Source organism: Ovis aries, unplaced genomic scaffold (genome assembly GCF_016772045.2).
Source record: "Ovis aries strain OAR_USU_Benz2616 breed Rambouillet unplaced genomic scaffold, ARS-UI_Ramb_v3.0 scaffold_87, whole genome shotgun sequence".
NCBI classification, from domain to species: Eukaryota; Metazoa; Chordata; class Mammalia; order Artiodactyla; family Bovidae; genus Ovis; species Ovis aries.
In genome coordinates this window covers 1,289,920-1,310,126 of record NW_024599828.1, presented here as the reverse complement: position 1 = coordinate 1,310,126, position 20,207 = coordinate 1,289,920, and the positions used below count along the sequence as shown (strand labels likewise).

The 20,207-nt window shown below is 43.8% G+C and overlaps 1 protein-coding gene across 3 annotated transcripts in view; it reads left to right on the top strand.

Moving 5' to 3' along the window:
- Window positions 1-9,431: 9,431 nt before the first annotated feature.
- Window positions 9,432-20,207, top strand: part of PAG3 (pregnancy-associated glycoprotein 3) — a 928,325-nt gene continuing 917,549 nt past the window's right edge. Inside the window, exons 1-9 of one of the 3 annotated variants that reach the window (XM_042242646.1) lie at window positions 9,432-9,665; window positions 10,693-10,881; window positions 11,846-11,963; window positions 12,062-12,180; window positions 13,381-13,574; window positions 14,499-14,615; window positions 16,304-16,445; window positions 16,533-16,631; window positions 18,343-18,635. In XM_042242646.1, the coding sequence (XP_042098580.1) occupies window positions 9,447-9,665; window positions 10,693-10,881; window positions 11,846-11,963; window positions 12,062-12,180; window positions 13,381-13,574; window positions 14,499-14,615; window positions 16,304-16,445; window positions 16,533-16,631; window positions 18,343-18,492 (1,347 nt within the window). In that variant the 5' untranslated portion in view covers window positions 9,432-9,446 and the 3' untranslated portion in view covers window positions 18,493-18,635. 3 annotated transcript variants of the gene reach the window in all.

Genomic DNA, 20,207 nt, shown 5'->3' with positions numbered 1-20,207 from the left:
TCTCAAAGCCTCAATTATCCCTCTCCCACCTTAACACATTTGTAACTATAATTATTGTTTTGACGGAGGGAAGTGTCCTGGCACTTTTTGGATCTGTGCTTGTGAGAGTGCAGTGGCCAGAGAAAGCAAGCTGAGAGAGATTCATTTGAGATGATGCTGAATGTGGAGAAGGACCTGGCCATGCAAAAATCTGGGAGAAAAACTTTCTACATGAGGGAAGTCGACCCTGCTAAGGACCAAGGTAAACAACTTTAATAAATGGCTACCCTTCCACTGCCAATCTTCCTTCCATGCTTAGAACTTGGCCCACAAGTCAACCACCATGACCTCATCCTATGCTTCAGTTGTGAGTTAGCAGCAAAGAGCCATGTCAGCCTTCCCAAGAAGGGAGAACCTGGGGTTATCATGAGGCTGAATATGCTCTGGACTCTGGGACTTGTCCACAAACTGGTTATCACCAGGAGCATCAGGTGCCAGGGGCACCACCAATGCCTCTGACTATCTCCATGTACTTGTTCTCAGAAGTAGAAATGCCAAGGAACCGATAGAGCAAAGAAACAAATAATGACTCTTGTTTCATCTTGCCCCGTGTGATTCCCACGGCCCTTTGACCACACTGCTCTCTGCCCAAAACTCTTTCCACTTTTGCTTCCTCAAGGTGGCTTGTGAATAACATAAGCACCTGACTCTGAAGCCTGGTGGCTGGAACTCAACTCACAGTCAGCTGGGACCCAGAGTTGTCCAGCCTTGTCCTGTGTTTCTGTCCTTTTTCTCCAACCATATTCATAAAGGAAAGTCATTACAAAATATAAGGGTGACTGTAATTCTCTCAAGGCCTTTGAATCTCCAAGGTCTATTTGGAGCATCAAAGAGGGAACACATCCCCTGCATCCAGGCTAGTCTCCGACCCCGACATTGCTCAGCCAGTGGTTCCCTGAGGAAACATAAGGCACGTATCTAAGTTGCCAGAAGGCTAAGAAGATCGCTGTGAATGCAGGTTCATGTTACCCAGTCACACAAAGGTCTGTGCTGTTGAATGAGGATTGGGAGTTCAGGGGACCTGAGTTGGATGTGAGTCAGTAACCACCTGCACGACAGCCTCCTAGGGTCACTACAGCTGAGACTCTCCCACTGTCCCTGGAGCCCAGAAGAAACAGCTCTGAGTATTGTATTCCTGCTGCTACATGGAGGCAGGTCTGCTGATAAAATCGGAAGCACACTTGAGGGGCAACAGGAAAGAAACTTCCACCCTAGTGCTTGCAGACATCTGAGAGCTACCCAGCAGTGAATGTAATGGAGTTTTTCCTCATCTTTCCCTTCCTGGAAGTCTCCTAGCCTGGGAACTGGATTTCCTGGGTTCCAAGTCTTAACTAACTTACCTACAGCTAAGGTGAGTCATACATCCCAGGGTTCAGTTTCCCATTTTTTGGATGAGGGAGTCTGGACATGCTCCAGAACACTTGTTCCAGAATAAGGCTCAATGTCAGTCAGTGAACAAGTGGCTCAGAGGTGGCTGTTCCTGAGGATAATGAGGTTGCCTCTAGTGGGCAGGGGGATGTAACTGTCTGGTGATGTTCATGGGTCCTGGTCTCAGGACTGAGAGTGATAGAACACTTGGCACACAGCTGCTGTGTCATCAAGGACCTTAGAGGCCTTGCCCACTGGAACTTACCATCATTTGGATTCTGTGAGATGAAATCAGGTAGTTATAAGTCAAAAGTTACCAAAGGGGAAGCATGTAAATTCCTCAACAAAAATCCAAATTAGGCCAATGAATCATCTCTCCAAAAGAACTCCAGGAACTAGATATGCCAGGACTCTTAGACAAATATTGTGGTATTTTAAATATTTTTAAAAGTAGGTCATCTTTTGGATGACCTGCCATTCAGTCTCTGGCTTGGGATGATACCCACAGTTAGAGTGGAATCAAAGGGCCTATGGGAGACGCTGTCCCTCTCCTTTTGACTCATTGGGAGTGAGTACAGCCCTCTCCCCTCCACATCTGGAGCAGGAATGCCAGCAGGAATAATGTGACCTCCATGTTTAACTGGAAGTCTCAAGAAGGTCTGGCCCTCAGGTAGGCACTATTCTTTTCCCAGTGCTTCTTCCTCCTTTCCTGGGTGGTGTGCACGCTGCCCACCTTCTGATTACTGGGTTCTGGATTCCTCTGCCCTTCAATTGTAGATATCGAGGCAGTTCCACCTGTGGCTCCCTCCCTACCCAGGCCCAATCCCTCACCTGCAGGTGGCACTAAAGAAGGGAAAACCAAGACGGGTCTTTCCAGTTCATTTTTCCTAAAAATGTTAGCATTCCTTCTGCTTCCAGACCCTGTCCTGAGTCATCAACATCTCCAGCTAGAAGACTGAGCTGATGAGAGGAATGGAGATGCAGATTGGGGATGGGGGTGGTAAGGGTGTCAGCTGTGGGGGACAGTTTTCAGATGACAAGAGATGAGTTGGAGTAAGGAGCATGTGGTCCTCCAACCACACATTCATTTGGGACCTGCCTAAATCTGTATTCTTGGGCTCCTCAGGGTATCACTAAGACAGAACCTTCAAAATGGACTTTCCATAAATCTCTTACTGCAAAAATTTCAAACATAACAAATATAAGAAAGAATAGTGTCATGAACCCTATATTTCACCATTCAGCATCAATAACTACAAAACTAAACTCTTAGTCCCACAAGTTGTCATAGACTGGAGACTATGCAACATCAAGGTGGTGGCCAATTGAGTTCCCAGCAAAGACATTCTTGACTTGCATCACTCTTTCTCTTCTTGCTATGTTCTCACATGTGGTGGCTGAAGGGAAGGAATAAGAGGCAGAATAAGAGAGAAAAAGAAGGAGAGGCTAATCCCATCATGAGTGACCACCATCAAAACCCCATGTCAACCTGGGCACCTCGTAAAGGCCCGACTTCCTAATACCATCACATTGGGAGTCAAGGGTGGACACAATTCAATCCATGCCAGCTATGCATAGCACAGCAGCTACCTGTTTTTACATCAATACAAACCATCATTTCATTTTCTTTGTTCTAACTCTTATTCATTTTCCCTGAAATATTGTAGGGACAAGATAAACATTTCACCAAATCTACTTAATGAGTATTTGTGGTAGAATGATAGAATATGAAAAAAAATGCTATTTTTTCCCCCAAAAATGAACATTTTACTTCCAGTCCATGTGCAAACTTCCCTGATGCTCAAAAAACAGATGTCTTTTCACAGTTTACTGAAAGAATGAAGTCATATGTTGCACTTGGTTGTTCTCCTTTAGGACTAAATAACTGTTCCTCTCCCAATTTTAATGCCATTCATCTGTTCAGAAACAGGGAGGAAGCAGGGTTGCTTGTCTTACAGAGTGTCCCACTATTGGTTTTAGAGCAGGAGTACCGGTACCAGCACAGTGGGTCAGGACCAGTACCAGTCTTTGGTCTATTAGGAACCAGACCTCCACAGCAGGAGGTGAGCTTCAGGCCAGTGACTGAGGCTTCATCTGTATTTATAGCTGCTTCCCGTCACTCTCTCATCATCCCCAGAAGGGACAGTCTAGCTTGTTTTCCTGGAACTGTTTGTAGTTACATAACCTATGTTTATGGATGAGAGGATGAGATGGCTGAATGGCATCACTGACTCGATGGATGTGAGTCTGAGTGAACTTCGGGAGTTAGTGATGGACAGGGAGGCCTGGTGTGCTGTGATTCATGGGGTCACAAAGAGTCAGACACGACTGAGCAACTGAACTGAACTGAACCTATACTTAATAGAAACAAAAATAGCTTAAATATTGATGATTATTGTCCTTTCTCAGTGCTCAGAATGGTGAGTTGGTGTCCCAGCAGTCTATCACACTGACAAATTAGATGTTGCCTATTAACATTTGGACACATTCGGCCAGTTTAAATTTCAATATTAAAAACCTAAGTTCATGAGATCCAGCCCCATCCTTCATGGCAAATAGAAGGAAAAAAAGGTGGAAGCAATGACAGATTTCTTCATCTTAACTTCTAAAACCACTGTAAATGATGCCTGCAGCCATGAAATCAGAAGACATTAGCTTCTTGGCAGGAAAGCTATGAGAAAGACAAATAGTGTGTTGAGAAGCAAAAACATCATTCTGCCCAGCAAACTGGTAGATGTTTGGCATTTTCATTTGGATTCCTAAACATTCTGTCCAGTCCCCACTGGTCTTTGAAGTCCCTCAGTTTTCTTGTCCTTCATGATTCCCAAGATTATTTTCTTCATTTCTTTACTCAGTCCAGAAATCAGCCATCTCTTTAAGATCATCTAATGGGAAATGTATTTAGAAGCTGCATGTTAGATCTCAGGATAGTCACTGTCATCAAGTTCTCACTGCTTCTAGGCTTTACAGTGGTCGGAGGAGGAAGTACACATTTTCCTTAAAATTAAAATAAATTACAATTAGTTGGTACAAACATGTTTTCTGTTAAAGATTTAAGACAGCAGAGTTTGAATTAAACTTCTTTATGTTATGTGTGAACTTCTTTTTCTAGCCACTGAAAGGTTTACTTCAAAACATTAGTTTTAATTATCGTCTTGCTTTTACCTGATAACAGGATATGATTCTGTCACAATAACAGAAACAATATGAGAACAATACATTGTTGATTTTTGCTCGCCTCAGCTGCAATGGCAGTGTAGGTTCATGACAGCTACAATGGCAGCGTAGAAGCGTGGCAGAGAGGAACTACTCCACGTCCAATTCAGAGGCATCAACCAAGAGGAGCTACCCTACTTCCAAGTAAGGAGCAGTGGCTGTGCTTTGCTGGAGAGCAGTGAAGTGATACCCCATGTCCAAGCTAAGAGAAATCCAAGTAAGATGGTAGATGCTGAGAGAGGGCAGACAGACTGAAACCACATTCACAGACAACTAGCCAATATGTCACATGGACCACAGCCTTGTTTAACTCAATGAAACTATGCCATACCGTGTTGGGCCACGATAGACAGATGGGTCATGTTGGAGAGGTCTGACAGAATGTGGTCCACTGGAAAAGGGAATGGCAAACCGCTTCAGTATTCTTGCCTTGAGAGCCCCATGAACAGTATGATAAAGCAAAAAGATAGGACACTGAAAGGTAAACTCCCCAGGTTGGTAGGTGCCCAATATGCTACTGCAGATCAGTGCATAAATTATGCCAGAAATAATAAAGAGATGGAACCAAAGCAAAGACAAAACCCATTGTGGGTAGGACTGGTGATAGAAGCAAGATTCAATGCTGTAGAGAGCAATATTGCATAGGAACCTGGACAGTTAGGTCCGTGAATCAAGGCAAATTTGAAGTGGTCAAACAGGAGAAGAAAAGAGTGGACACAGACTTTCTAGAAATCAGCAAACTAAAATGGACTGAAATGGGTGAATTTAAATCAGATGACCATTATATCTACTACTGTGGGCAGGAATTCCTTAGAAGAAATGGAGTAGACATCATAGTCAACTAAAGAGTCTAAAATGCAGTACTTGGATACAATCTCAAAAATGACAGTATGATCTCTGTTTCCAAGGCGAACCACTCAATACCACAGTAATCCAAATCTAGGCCCTGAACAGTAAGGCAGAAGAAGCTGATGTTGAACAGTTCTATGAAGACCTACAAGACCTTCTAGAACTAACACCCAAAAAAGGTATCATTCTCATAGTAGGGGACTGGAATGCAAAAGTAAGAGTCAAGAAACACCAGGAGTAACACACAGAGTACAGAATGAAGCAGGGCAAAGGCATTCTGCCAAGAGAATGCACTGGTCATTGCAAACACCTTCTTCCAACAACACAGGAGAAAACTCTACACATGGACATCACCAGATGGTTGACACCAAAATCAGATTGATTATATTCTTTGCAGCCAAAGGTGGAGAAGCTCTATACAGTCAGCAAAAACAAGACTGGGAGCTGATGGTGGCTCAGATCATGAACTCCTTATGGGCAAATTCAGACTGAAATTGAAGAAAGTGGAGAAAAGCAGTAGACCATTCAGGTATGACCTAAATCAAATCCCTTAGGACTGTACAGTGGAAGTGAGAAATAGATTTATAGGGCTAGATCTAATAGACAGAGTACCTGATGAACGATTGATGGAGGTTCATGACATTGTAGAGGAGACAGGAATCAAGACCATCCCCAAGGAAATGAAATGCAAAAAAGCAAACTGGCTGTCTGAGGAGGCTTTACAGACAGTTGTGAAAACAAGGGAAGCAAAAAGCAAAAGAGAAAAGCAAAGATATATCCATTTGAATGCAGAGTTCTGAAGAATAGCAAGGAGAGATAAGAAAGTCTTCCTCAGTGATCAATGCAAAAAATAGAGGAAAACAATAGAATGGGAAAGACTAGCGATCACTTCAAGAAAAGTAGAGATACCAAGGGAATATGTCATGCAAAGATGAGCTCAATAAAGGACAGAAATGGTATGGATCTAACAAAAGCAGAAGATATTAAGATGAGGTGGCAAGAATACACAGAGGAACTGTACAAAAAGATCTCCACGACCCAGATAATCATGATGGTGTGATCACTCACCTAGAGCTAGACATCCTAGAATGTGAAGTCAATGGGCCTTAGGAACCATCACTACGAACAAAGCTAGTGGAGGTGATGGAATTCCAGTTGAGCTTTTGCAAATCCTGAAAGATGATGCTGTGAAAATGCTGCACTCAATATGCCAGCAATTTGGAAAACTCAATAGTGGCCACAGGACTGGACAAGGTCAGTTTTCATTGGAATCCTAAAGAAAGGCAGTGCCAAAGATTACTCTAACTGCCACACAATTGCAATCATCTCACACGCTAGTAAAGTAATGCTCAAAATTCTCCAAGCCAGGCTTCAGTAATATGTGAATCATGAACTTCCAGTTGATCAAGCTGGTTTTTACAAAAGGTCGAGGAACCAGAGATCATATTGCCACCATCTAATGGATTATCAAAAAAGCAAGAAATTCCAGGAAAGCACCTACTTCTGCTCTACTGACTATGCCAAAGGTTTTGACTTTTTGGATCACAATAAAATCTGGAAAATTCTTAAAGAAATGGGAATACTAGACCACCTGAATGGCCTCTTGAGAAACCTGTATGCAGATCAGGAAGCAGAAGTTAGAACTGGACACGGAACAACAGACTGGTTCCACACAGGAAAGGACTACATCAAGGCTATATATTGTTATGCTGCTTATTTAGCTTATATACAGAGTACATCGTGAAAAGGCTGGGCTAGAGGAAGCACAGGCTGGAATTAAGATTGCCGGGAGAAATATCAATAGCCTCCAATATTCAGATAACACCACCCTGTTGCATAAGGTGAAGAAGAATAAAGTACCTCTTGATGAAGGTGAAAGAGGAGAGTTAAAATTTGGCTTAAAGCTCAACATTCAGAAAAGTAAGATCATGGCATGTGGTCCCATCACTTCTTGGCCAACAGATGGGGAAACAGTGGAGACAGTGGTTGACTTGATTTTTCTGGGCTCCAAAATCACTGCAGATGTTGGTTGCAGCATATAATTAATAGATGTTTACACCTTGGAAGCAAAGTTGAGACTAATCTAGACAGCATATTGAAAAGCAGAGATGTTACTATGTCAACAAAGGTCCGTGTAGTCAAGGCTATGTTTTTTCCAGTGGTCATGTATGGATGTGAGATTTGGACTATAAAGAAAGCTGAGCCCTGAAGAATTGATGCTTTTGAACTGTGGTGTTAGGGAAGACTCTTGAGTGTCCCTTGGACTGCAAGGAGATGCAACCTGTCCATCCTAAATGAAATCAGTCCTGAATGTTCACTGGAAGGACTGATGCTGAAGCTGAAACACCAATACTTGGCCACCTGATGCAAAAAGCTTACTCATTTGAAAAGGTTCTGATGTTGGTAAAGATTGAAGGCAGGAGGAGAAGGGGATGACAGAGAATGAGACGGTTGAATGGCATCACCAACTCAAGGGACGTGAATATGTGTGGACTCTGGGAGTTGGTTGTGGACAAAGAGGCCTTGTGTGCTGCTGTTCATGGACTCATAAGAGTTGAACATGACTGAGGAACTGAATTGAATTGAAGTTGTTGCATATAGTGTCAGAATTCTTTCCTTTTTTTCTTTTCTTTTTTTTTTGTTTTGGTTTTGTTTTGATGGGCATGATTTTTGTTTTTCCTTAGAAGATATTCCACTCTGAATGTAGAGTCATAAGTCTGAATTTTAAAGTCACTTAAGTAATGTATTGTTATACGTAGCTAGTCAACAACTTGATGCAATTAGATTTATTATTCTTTGTTCTCAATTTGTTCAGTTCAGTTCAGTCCTTCAGTTGTGTCTGTCTCTTTGCAATGCCATAGACTGCAACATGCCAGGTGTCCCTATGCATCACTCCCAGCGCTTTCTCAAGCTCATGTCCATCGACTTGGTGATGCTATCCAACCATCTCGTCCTCTGTCTTCCACTTCTCCTCTTGCATTCAATCTTTCCTAATATCAGGGTCTTTTCCAATGAGTCAGCATGTTTAGTATGCAGTCAGTCTCTTTTAAAATCAACCAACATGTATTCAATTACTCTCTGTCCCCACTGCACTCCCAACTCTAGGCAGTAAACAAAAAACTGCAGAGACTGAAGGCTGATTCCAGCACATTGCTGTGGAGATATTGTTCCCACTTACTTTCTGGAAAATAAAATTAGATGCTAACATTAAAATCAGTAGCTTGTACATAAATATCCAAACTTCTGATTCTCTTGAAAACATGGCCAACTGGCCTGCTTTCCAGCACGAGTGAAGTGGAGGAAAGGCTGCTCCCATAGGTAAGGCCTGTGCTGGCCAGATTCCAACATGGCCACCTAGTCCTAGTATCATATCTCCTGCCTCCTGGGGCCATGAGTTTGTGAGAACTAGACTGCAAGCTCTCTTAAGATAAAGACTCCTTTTTTTCTTGATCAACTTTGACTTTGAAGCCTTTAACCCAGAACCTAACACACAGTTTTTCCTTGTAAAGTTGTTGGATGATATAAAACATCTTGTGGATGCATATGACATTTCTCCCAATACTAAAACCATGTAATGGAAATACTGGTCTACCCTAAATCTTTGATGCACCCTGGCATCATAGGTGCCCCTATGTCTGCCATTAGACCCACTACCTAAAGCCAGTTGTATGTCCTTGGGCTGTCACTGAAGTCTTCACTTTGCCTTTTGACAACTTATCATCCTAGCAATCTCCTCTCCCAAGAAGACAGCAATGCATATCTTATGAAGTGGCTAGGAAGATGACATGAAACCACACACATCGAGCATGGCCTCTATTATCCATTTTCATGATGTTCTTAGCAGTTTTTTCTCCAAGTAGGTAAGGTTCTCCATCTTTTTAGATGTCCATGCAGATCAGTTTGATTTTCCAGCTAAGATTCAAGGAAGAGATTCTCTGTATTCTGAAAAGCTTCAAAGTCCTTTCATCAAGGACATGGATGAAGGTAGTTTTTATCGAGAACTTTGTAGTTTTTTCAGATCTTTTAGTGGCCTGAAGGGGAAAACTAAGGTAGGTCAGAGCATATATAACTGGGGCTCCCGGTCACCACTACATGCTAAGAACTCAAACTTCCCTGAGTACTTGGAGGCAGGAAAGAAGCATGAAGTGGCTTGTGCTCTTTGGGCTGGTGGCCTTCTCAGAGTGCATAGTCAAGTAAGTATTGGGACTGTATGTCACATCATATTCCTTTATTGGATTTTTATTTTCATCTGATTATTCTTTCACCCATCAGGTTTAGAAGGGAATGGAATATTTCCCTAAGTGTCTTAAAGTTCAACTCTTACTTATTGATAAGTAACTCGATGTAGGAACTGTGGATCCCAAGGTCTTGGTGTAAATTTGGGTTGCACAACATTTGGGGTCCAGTCATGTCATGACCTGTTGAAAATGCAACTCCTTGCAACTGTTCAGTGCACAGTCTATGCAGATGTTAATCTGGTTCTGTGGAATAGCACTTTTCTAAATTTTGTTTAACATGTCCTCTTTTTTCCCTGTCAATTTCAGTGTGTATATGCCTATGTCTGCATCTCTGTATCACTGTCATTTGTCTCTCCATCACTTTGGAAGTCACTGGGAGTCTATTTCTCTTTGTTTTGTTTTCTTTTTAATTTTTAATTTGACTCTTACTTCCTTCTCAAGCCTCTGAATTTCCCTTCCTTGTTCCCTATATCTTGGATTCTTTCAAATCACTCTTCATTTTCAACTTGGAGAAAGATACACTATCTTATATCTGACAAGCAGTGTGACCACAGCCAACTCAGAAACCTCTTGCATTTCAAATTGCTCCATTGTAAAAGACAATAAGAGTCCCCTTCTATCTCCTTCCTTGAGATTCTTTGCGGAGGAATGAGTGGGATGACAACAGCAATGTTAATGGCTGTCATTGTTGAGACTTCCTTTTTACCAGGTACCTTATATCCATCACTTCACTTATCCCCAAGATATTCTATTTGGAGGGTTTGTATTGTTACATTCCACCATTTTGCCAAAGGGGACACTGAGACACCACAAGGTCATATGGCTTACCCAAGATTGCAGAAAAGAATCTGTATTCAAATCTATGTCTTTGCCATGGTATATGCATAAAACTCTGATAATAATCTGCGGCATAAAAATGATTAGAAAACACACAGGGCCATTAAAATGACAGTTATACATTAACACTAACAGTTAATTGTAGCATCTTGTTTGTTTTCTTTGTCAAATGCTCGGTGAAAGAGTACCTCTAAGGAGATTGAAGACCATGAGAAAAACCCTCAGTGGAAATAACATGCTGAACAATGTCTTGAAGGAGTATCCTTATAGACTGCCCCAGATTTCTTTTCGTGATTCAAATGTAACTATTCTCCCATTGAGAAACATGAAAGATGTGAGTATTTCGGGAGGATATTGCTCCACAGTGCCCGCTGGTTCTCTAGCTTAGCATGGAGTTCATCTGGAGTTGCTAGGAGGGATGTTGGGTTTGGGGTTCCTGCAGGAGGCTGAGACAATGGAAAACAGGGACCCCAGCCAGAGGAGAAGGCACTCTCATCCTCAATTGGTCTTTGTGACTGGGCCTGTCAATTACCAGGTGGCAGGTAAATATCCATTTCTGTGTCAAAAATGTGTCATTAGTTTGAGGGCATTTGTTCCTTCTGAACGAACTGAGCCAGTCAGTTATTGATGAGAGTGAGCCATCACTGATCAAAAGGTAGAACCAACTGCAAAGCAATTGTTAATCCCCAGGTAGAGGAATTCAGTTTCCACAGATGCAAGAATGACAGCAGGAAAAAGTTACTGAACCTGTATTTTGTGTATGGTCATAAGAGTCTAACACAATGCTTATTGTTTTTAGATTAGAAAAGGGCTTATTTTGTCTTCAAGAATGCCCGTAACAGCCTGAGAGATAGGCAAAGAAAAAATACATGTCAATTGAAAGGGTCACCAGCGTGGTGTTGATTGGATGTGGTCTGAGTTTAGAGGGAGTGGTTGGAGTTGATCAAGAAGGACCTCGTGGAGAAGGGGATGTGAAACTTGAAGAGACTACAGAGCTCCTCAAATGAAGGCACCAGGACTTCCCTGAGTGTCCAGCAGTCCTGGAGGCCCAGTGGTTATGCCTCTGGGCTTCCCATGAAGGAGGTACCACTTCAACGTCTGGTCATAGAGTTCATATCTTGCATACAATGTAGCACAGGAAAAATATATCAAATACAGATACCTCTGTGACCAAAGTCTGTGAGCTACACGGTGGTTAGAAAGTATTCTCAAGACATATGATACCCAGAGGGAGGCATCAGTTTGGGAATAGAGGATAGCCAGTTCTGCACTAACCCACTCCCTCATTCTCCCTGTAGATATTCTACGTGGGTAACATCACCATTGGAACACCTCCTCAGGAATTCCAGGTTGTCTTTGACACAGCTTCATCTGACTTGTGGGTGCCCTCCATCTTTTGCAACAGCTCAACCTGTTGTGAGTACAGACACATCCTACCCGGACCATCTTTCACTTACCCTGCCACCCTGTTTCCACCCTTGGCACCTGATGACACCCATCTCTTGTGTCTGCAGCTACACGTGTTAGGTTCAGACATCGCCAGTCTTCCACCTTCCGGCTTGCCAATAAGACATTCGGGATCATGTATGGAGCTGGGAAAATGAAAGGAGTTGTTGTTCATGACACAGTTCGGGTAACAGTGTAACAAATGCTGAGTCAGGACTGGATATGAGGTGACCATTACTTACAAAACAGATGCAGGACCATCTGGCAAGACCCTTCCTAGTCTAACTCACATAAAATTTGGCCATCTTATCCACAGGGTCACGTCTCTGGAGTGGCAGTGCCCATGGTGACACACGAACAAACAAAATTAGCTAACCCAGAGAGTGGCTTGAGCTGTGGACTTGCAGCTCCTGTGCCATGAGCAGTTCAAGGTTCATTTGGCTCTGAGTGAGGAGGGATAAAAGCACCTACATTTATATTAACAGACTGTTCCAGCAACTTTCAGGTGATAACTGGTTTAATTCTGCAACAACCTCACAAAGCAGTTACTCTGATTAGGTCATGAGACATATGAGGTAACTGAGGAAGAGACAGCAAGGGCATTGCTGAGAGCACACAGGTGATAAAAGGTGGAGTTAGGCTGGCTTTTCAGGCCTGAAGTTGCTGTGGGGTGTTTGGGGACAGGATGAAACATATCTGGGGACCCTGGAGGCATGAAGTCAAGGACTTCATGTATCAGGAGTGGGAAACTGGAGGCCTGAGAAATCTAGGGGCTTTATAAATGAGTTCTCACTCTAGAGGACCCTTGAGAGTCTAATAAATCTATGGCTTGCTTTCCCCAAAATACTTGAGTAGTTCCCCCCTCTCTCTTTCTCTTTCATACACACTCACAGAAATATACGCATATCCGCAAAAGTGAATTCCCCAGGCAGTAATTTCATAGAACCCTGCAAGCAAGATTGTGTTTTCGGCTACTGTCTTCCTGGACAGATGAAGAATACACAGTACCTTACAGAAAATTCAGTCCATTCCTGTCATTAGGTCACAGTAATGCCAAAGAGAAGGTTATCTAGCTCGGAATTGTTTTGTCTATAAGGTGGCACCAATGGGACATGTCCTGAATCTTGGTTGCCCCACCTGTACAGAAGCCATGAGGCCAATTTAACTCACTCAGGTGGTGTTTTTCAGAGGGGCAGATAATTTAGAATTCATAGCTTCTCTCAAATGGAACCCAAATTCCCCTTCTATGTTTCTCTACCCGTTTGTGGGCAACCAAAGACAGAGCCCAGCCTCAATTCTTCTCTGAGGATCTAATGGAAATACAGTCCAGCCCAGTCCTAGCCTCACTTCACGTATCTGTAGGTGGGAACACTCTTCTCTCCCACAGATTGGGGACCTTGTAAGTACTGACCAGCCATTCGGTCTAAGCGTGGTGGAATCTGGTTTTGAGCACAGACAATTTGATGGTGTCTTGGGCTTGAACTACCCCAACCTATCCTTCTCGAAAACCATCCCCATCTTTGACAAGCTGAAGAATGAAGGTGCCATTTCTGAGCCTGTTTTTGCCTTCTACTTGAGCAAGTAAGTCTGAGATGGACAATTCCTTTCTCCAAATTAGCTGTAAGATGCTTTCAGTTGCATAAAAATTATTGAACACTTGATAAAGAAGTATCCTGAGAGAAAAATATCCAAGGATAACTATGGCCCCAGGGCCCTACCTGGCTTCATCACTTGCTTTTATAAATAAAATTTTATTGGAACACGAACCTACTCCTGGGCTCAAGATCAGGAACTTGGTCTAGGGGGGTGAGATAGGAAGGAGGCAAAAGGAAGGCAATCGGAAACAATTTGGAGGAAAAAGCATTATGATTTGATTATGAATTTGTTAAGGAAGGAAGGAAAAGGATGGTGGATCTCTTTCCTTCCTCATTAGCATTTAAAAGGGAGCCCAGGATCAGCTATCCAATTTGTGAAGCCACTGAGAAATGAAAGTGTGGGACACAAAACTGTGGAACCCCTTTGTTCAAGAAATATTAGGCATTTATAAACAGGGAGTTCAGAGGTGGGGTCCTTTCTGAATGTGGGGTCCTTTGGACAGTGGAGGTCACAGGCCAGTGGAGCCAACTCTGGGTGACCTGAACCCACACCCTTAGAACCCCCAGGCCTTGATTGTCCTGAAAAATGACAATCTGGACAAGGGGAAAGCCGAAACACTTCAGCACCCTCTCCTCTGAAAGTGTCTGAGCACTCAGGTCCCTGAAGGTCCAAGGTGTCTTCAGAAGACATAGTGGGTGGAGCTCAGACAAGTGATTCAGCTTCTAACATCCTCTGTGCCACTCATGAGACAGCAACAGACCTCAGTCTGGATCTCTATCTCTCCTAGATGCTATTTCTGCATCTGCACATGGGGACCTTATTAGGGCATTAATGGGTGGACCATCACAGCTCTCACACAGTGCTGTTGTTACTGTCCTCCAAGGATACTCCCCTCACTTCTTTCTACAGAGATGAGCAGGAGGGCAGTGTAGTGATGTTTGGTGGTGTGGACCACAGTTACTACAAGGGAGAGCTCAACTGGGTACCATTGATCAAAGCAGGCGACTGGAGTGTACGTGTGGACAGGTAAACCTCTCCCTCTGAGGGTCAGCCTAAGTGATGCTCCCACTAATGTACATGGACACAGGCAGACACACATAAATGCATTCTTAGACATACAGTCACACAGACATATACACCAGCAATAACGACACAGATAGCCACACAGACACTTGGAAACATACAAGCAAACACATATAAACCAACACAGAGACACATAAAAACATGCATCGCTAGTCAGAGACACACAAGCACACACAGAGACACATACAAACACACATACAAACAAACACACAAGTACATAAATACACAAACAACCCGTGGGTTCATAATATCCAGGCCTTCTGAGCAAGGCTTTAACCAGGGTCCTAAAATGGTCCAGAGAAGTCTGTGCAGCTGGGAGAAGGCTGCACCCACTGCCCTTCCGGGGTGGTGGGGGGACATGTTTAGAGGACTCTACAGTATGGAGAACAGAGGATCAGGGAGAATTTAACTAGCCTGAACAGAGTTATGATAAGATGACCAACTGTCTAGGGCTACTTAGGATATAGGAAGTTCTCAGTACAGATAAATGTCATTTTAAAAACAGGGACAGTCCTGAGAAAATGGGGAAAACTGGTTTGCTTAGGGAGCAGCTACCCAGCAGTGGAAAGAGGTTGGCTGCAGTCTTAAGACGTGAAAGCAACTAATACAAAATGCACCACCATGTTCATGGGCACACAGTGAGGCAGGGGCTATAAGAGAGAATCAGGAATGTGGGATCCAGGAGTGACCTGAGGACAAGAGGCATAATTGACAGGATTCTGTTTGATATCCTCAGACAAAAGCTGACCTCTACTTTGGAGTTTTTGTGGGCTAGTCATGTATTTCCTGGCCAGAGTCTCAGGGTCTGAGCTGATTGTAGGAGCAGTGCTGGGAGACACTCTCTCCCAGAGGAGCCCCTTTCTCCCTCTACTATGAGAATCTGCTGCCCCTATGAATCTCCATCTTCACTCTGTTTGTGACCCATTATTTGTTCCCCACCAGATAGAGCTCTCTGGAGATTTCTTATTGTTTTCTCAGTCTTCATTCAATCATTGAAAAGAAAAGTATTGGGCATCTACTGTGTGCCAGGCACCTTAGGGAGGCAAGGAGAATAAAACTCGCCCTCACATTTAAGAAGGCAGATGTACATGAAGTGACTAGCCCAGATAGTGAATTGTGATTTTGGTACATGCTAGACATGAGGAGGAGAAGGCAATGGCAACCCACTAAAGTACTTTGCCTGGAAAATCCCAGGGACAGCAGAGCCTGGTGGGCTGCTCTCTGTGAGGTCACAAAGAGTCGGACATGACTGAAGTGATTTAGCAGCAGCACCAGCAGCAACAGTCATGAGGAAGGGTCTACAGAGAGTGACCAAGACAGGAGACTGATAAACACTAGGGGAAAGACTTCCCGAAAACAATACAATTAAGGTGGAATCAGGAAGATGAGAAGAAATTTGCTAGTGAAAGGGAAGTGGAGTCTTCTAGGAAGGAAGACTAGCTTGCGTCAAGGTACAAAAGATCTTGGTGTATTCAAGTACTACATTTGAGGATATCAGGAAAAGAGCTGTGTTGAGAGCAAGGTAAAAGAGAGCAAGAGACAAAGTGCTGTTTAGGAGACAGTCAGGAAGGGGACAATTCTGGGGAGACTCAGAGTGACCTTGATGCCCGCTTTCTTCCATTGTCTCTCAGCATCACCATGAAAAGAGAGGTTATTGCTTGTTCTGACGGCTGCAGGGCCCTGGTGGACACCGGTTCATCACATATCCAAGGCCCAGGAAGACTGATCGATAACGTACAGAAGCTGATAGGCACCATGCCACAGGGATCCATGGTGAAGGCTCATGCCCCTGGGTCACTCCCTGTTTCCACACACAACAAAGAACTCCAGGGCCAACCTCTCATCCTCTCTCTCTAACAGCACTATGTTCCATGTTCTGCGGTCAATACTCTGCCCTCTATTATCTTCACCATCAATGGCATCAACTACCCAGTGCCAGGTCGAGCCTACATCCTCAAGGTGAGGGGACAATACTGAGGGTTGGTTCTCAAACTGGAGCTTGCAGGAACCCTTGGGCTGCTGCTGGGAGGAGGGCGCCCTCTGGAGGCCATGTCACACCATTTCAGATGCTGCTGATCCCTGTGGCTGGGCCAGTGCCTCCCACAGTACCAATCACTTGTGAGTAAAGGGCTGTTGGGGACACTGATTTTCCTGAAATAAATGTGGAAATACCACACCATATGGCATGGTGGGAGTCAGGGATAGGGGAACATTAAGGTCCTTAGTCCTAAAAGAGCTTGAATTCAATCTTAACCCTTAGGTGCATGAACATGAAATTCAGCTCTAGTAGTCCCTGAAATAGGCCATGTTACAAGAAAAATGGCGGGGGACAGTCCAAGTGTGAAGTCCCAACATAAGTTAACAGTCTGCCTTACATCTCAAGATATTTCTGGTTTGAATGATAAATTACATGGTCAGCCTAGTCCGTGGTTCCATCTTCCCATTGCTCTGAACTGGTGCCTCCTTTGTCAGTTGGGGTACCCGAACATGACTCCTCAGTGGGGAGGTTGGATACTAAGGTGAATAAAGGGTGCACAGTGACTGCTCAGCCCTGGCACAGGGTGGAGGTTTCATGTCAGCTCCCTGAGAGAGTTCAGAGCATGCTGATGGACTCAAAGAAGGCTTTGAAGAAGAGAGGGAATTTCAGGAATTCTAAAATGACAAACTCTTTGAGGCATTTTGAGGGTTGCTTTGTTCTAGGCAAAAGTGCACTGGATTCTTTGCAAATGACATCTCAAGGTACTCTGCACTAAGGCACTGGGGACTTACTAGGGGTGATGAGGTCTACAGACTGACCAGTGGGGATGGGGAACCAGAGTATGTTACCCACCCAACCCTGGAGTGGTCAAACAGGGTGAGTGTGGGCCGAAGGAGGCTTCTCAGAGTTCCTGAGTTAAGGGTTTAAGAAAGTGTTGTGGGCACTGCTCTATTTAAGAGGGATAAGCAACATCGAGTTACTTTGTAGCACAGGGAACTCCACTCAGTTATATGACAGCGTGGATGGGAGAGGTGTCTTTGGGACAAGGATACTCAGACACATACGGTTGAGTCCCTTTACTGTCCACCTGAAACTCAGAATATTGTTAATCAGCTATACTCCAATACAAAATAAAGTTGTTTTTTTTTTGTGTGTGTGTGTTTTAATAAAGTACAGATTGTGGGGATGTAGGAGGAGAACCAGCATTCTCTGCAGAGAAAATAAGGAGCAGGAGTCAGAAGGAAAGAATCAGGGAATGAGGAGAACTATGGACACACTTGTTCTTTTTGAAATAAATTATATTGAAGTGTGTCTAATCTTCAGTGTTGCATTAAGATTTGCTGCACAAAAATGTGACTCAGTTATACTCATAAAAATATATTTTTTCTTATTATTTTTCATGTGGTATATCACTGAATATTAAATATAGTTCCTGACGCTCTACAATAGGACTTTGTTGTTTTTCATTCCTCTGTTTCCCCAACTCCCAGTCCTCCATCCACCACACCCTTCCTCATGACAACCTGATGTCTTGGCCCTCTTTGGTTCTGGATGAACTCTCATATCCCCTGCTGCTGAGAAAACCCCTTGATACTTACCAAAAGAGGGAAATTTAAAAAAAATTTGCTGGATATTGGGGGGAGTTACCGGTAAGGGCTCATGCTGACTGGTGTGTGTCTCTGACTTCCCCAGGATTCTAGAGGCCGCTGCTATACCAACTTTAAAAAGAAAATTGTGAGGACATCTACAGAGTACTGGGTCCTGGGTGAACCCTTCCTGAGGCTGTATTTCTCGGTTTTTGATCGAGGAAATGACAGGATTGGCCTGGCACCAGCAGTGTAAATGCTTGGAGAGGTTCAGGAATCAGTAAGGCCATTCCTAACACACACACACACTTGGAGCACTCCTGCCCAGGATGCTGGTGAACTGTATTTGGTGTTTTGTACACACTATTCTCAGTAAAGAATAAAGGGTTTCACTCTTAATGGTGTTGAAAGAAATGTTGCTTCTGTTTGTGTCTGGAAGTGAAGGATCTAGAACCAAGTCTGAATCAAAATTGAGAGGATCCCTATTCCAAATAGCTTCAAGGAAAGGGTAGACTCATTAAAGTGATTCTGGGAATCTAGGATACAAGACTCAGAGCAAATACAAAGATCTGAGTGACTGGAGCCAAAAATCAGAAGTCATCAAATCTCTCTCACCCTCGCTATTTCCCTTCGGTCTACTTTGATGGTCTTAGCCCGGCAAATTTTTCCTTAAGGCTTCTACACCTAGTGAGGGAGTTCAAGCTACCTGCCCTAGGGTTTTAAATCCTGAAGGCATCACCTAGTAAGGAAAAAAGATTGCAGACATCAGAGTTAAAGGGTGTTCTCTGAATTACCCACCTCATTTCACATGTACAGCCCTAGATCAGCCATCCTGGCAGGGACATAGGGTCTTATGACTGGCTTCACATGGTCTTTGGCCCTGACTCAGCAGCACACATGATTGTTAATTTCCTTCAGAATTACGTTACTGAAGCTGGGGAGAGGCAGGCCCCAAGGATAGTGACTGGGGGATGGTCTAGGCCTTGGAAGAGTTTGTGATGAACCACCAACCCCACCACCTCTTCATTCAGAAGGGTAATGAAATAGACTCTCTACATCCCATCTAAGATGCACTTATCATTGGGCTTCTCCTTCAGTGGATGTTGGGTGAGGTATTTCATGCAGAGCTGATTCCCTCTTCTTCCCACATCCCAGTCACCAGCTCTCTGTCACATATGCCTGCTCTGTCCTTTCCAGTCCTACATGGTAAGTGGTGGCCCCAGTGGATCCCTGAGCCATCCCCCTCCTCTAGGGCCCAGAATACCCCTTCCTTGGCCTCCAGTGCTGTTGGGGAGAATGCAACGCATGTATCATGGAACCCAGGGTACACAGAGCATTCAGACTTTGTGAGCTTCCTCCAGGAGTGGAGCTACAAACTTTGCTTGGAACTACCATGATTAGGCTCTTTTGCAGTGGAAGAATCCATTCTTTCCACCTGGAGGCCCTCAGTAGATGCCTCAGCTGAGTCAGCAGGGGTCACAGGTTGATTTTCTTTCAGATTTACTGGTTTGATCTCCTTGTTGTATACATCAAATGGCCAAGTATTGCAGTTTCAGCTTCAACATCAGTCCTTTCCAGTGAACATTCAGGACTGATTTCCTTTAGGATGGGCTGGTTGCATCTCATTTCAGTGCAAGGGACACATAAGAGTCTTCTTCAACACCACCATTCAGAAGCATCAATTCTTCGGGGCTCAGCTTTCTTTATGGTCCAAATCTCACATCTCACATCTCCATACATGACCCCTGGAAAAACCTTAGCCTTGACTATACAGACCTTTGTTGACATAGTAATGTCTCTGCTTTTCAATATGCTGTCTAGATTGGTCTCACCTTTCCTTCCAAGGTGTAAACTTCTTTTAATTTCATGGCTGCAATCACCATCTGCAGTGATTTTGGAGCCCAGAAAAATGAGGTCAATCACTGTGTCCACCATTTCCCCATCTATTGGCCATGCAATGATGGGACCAGA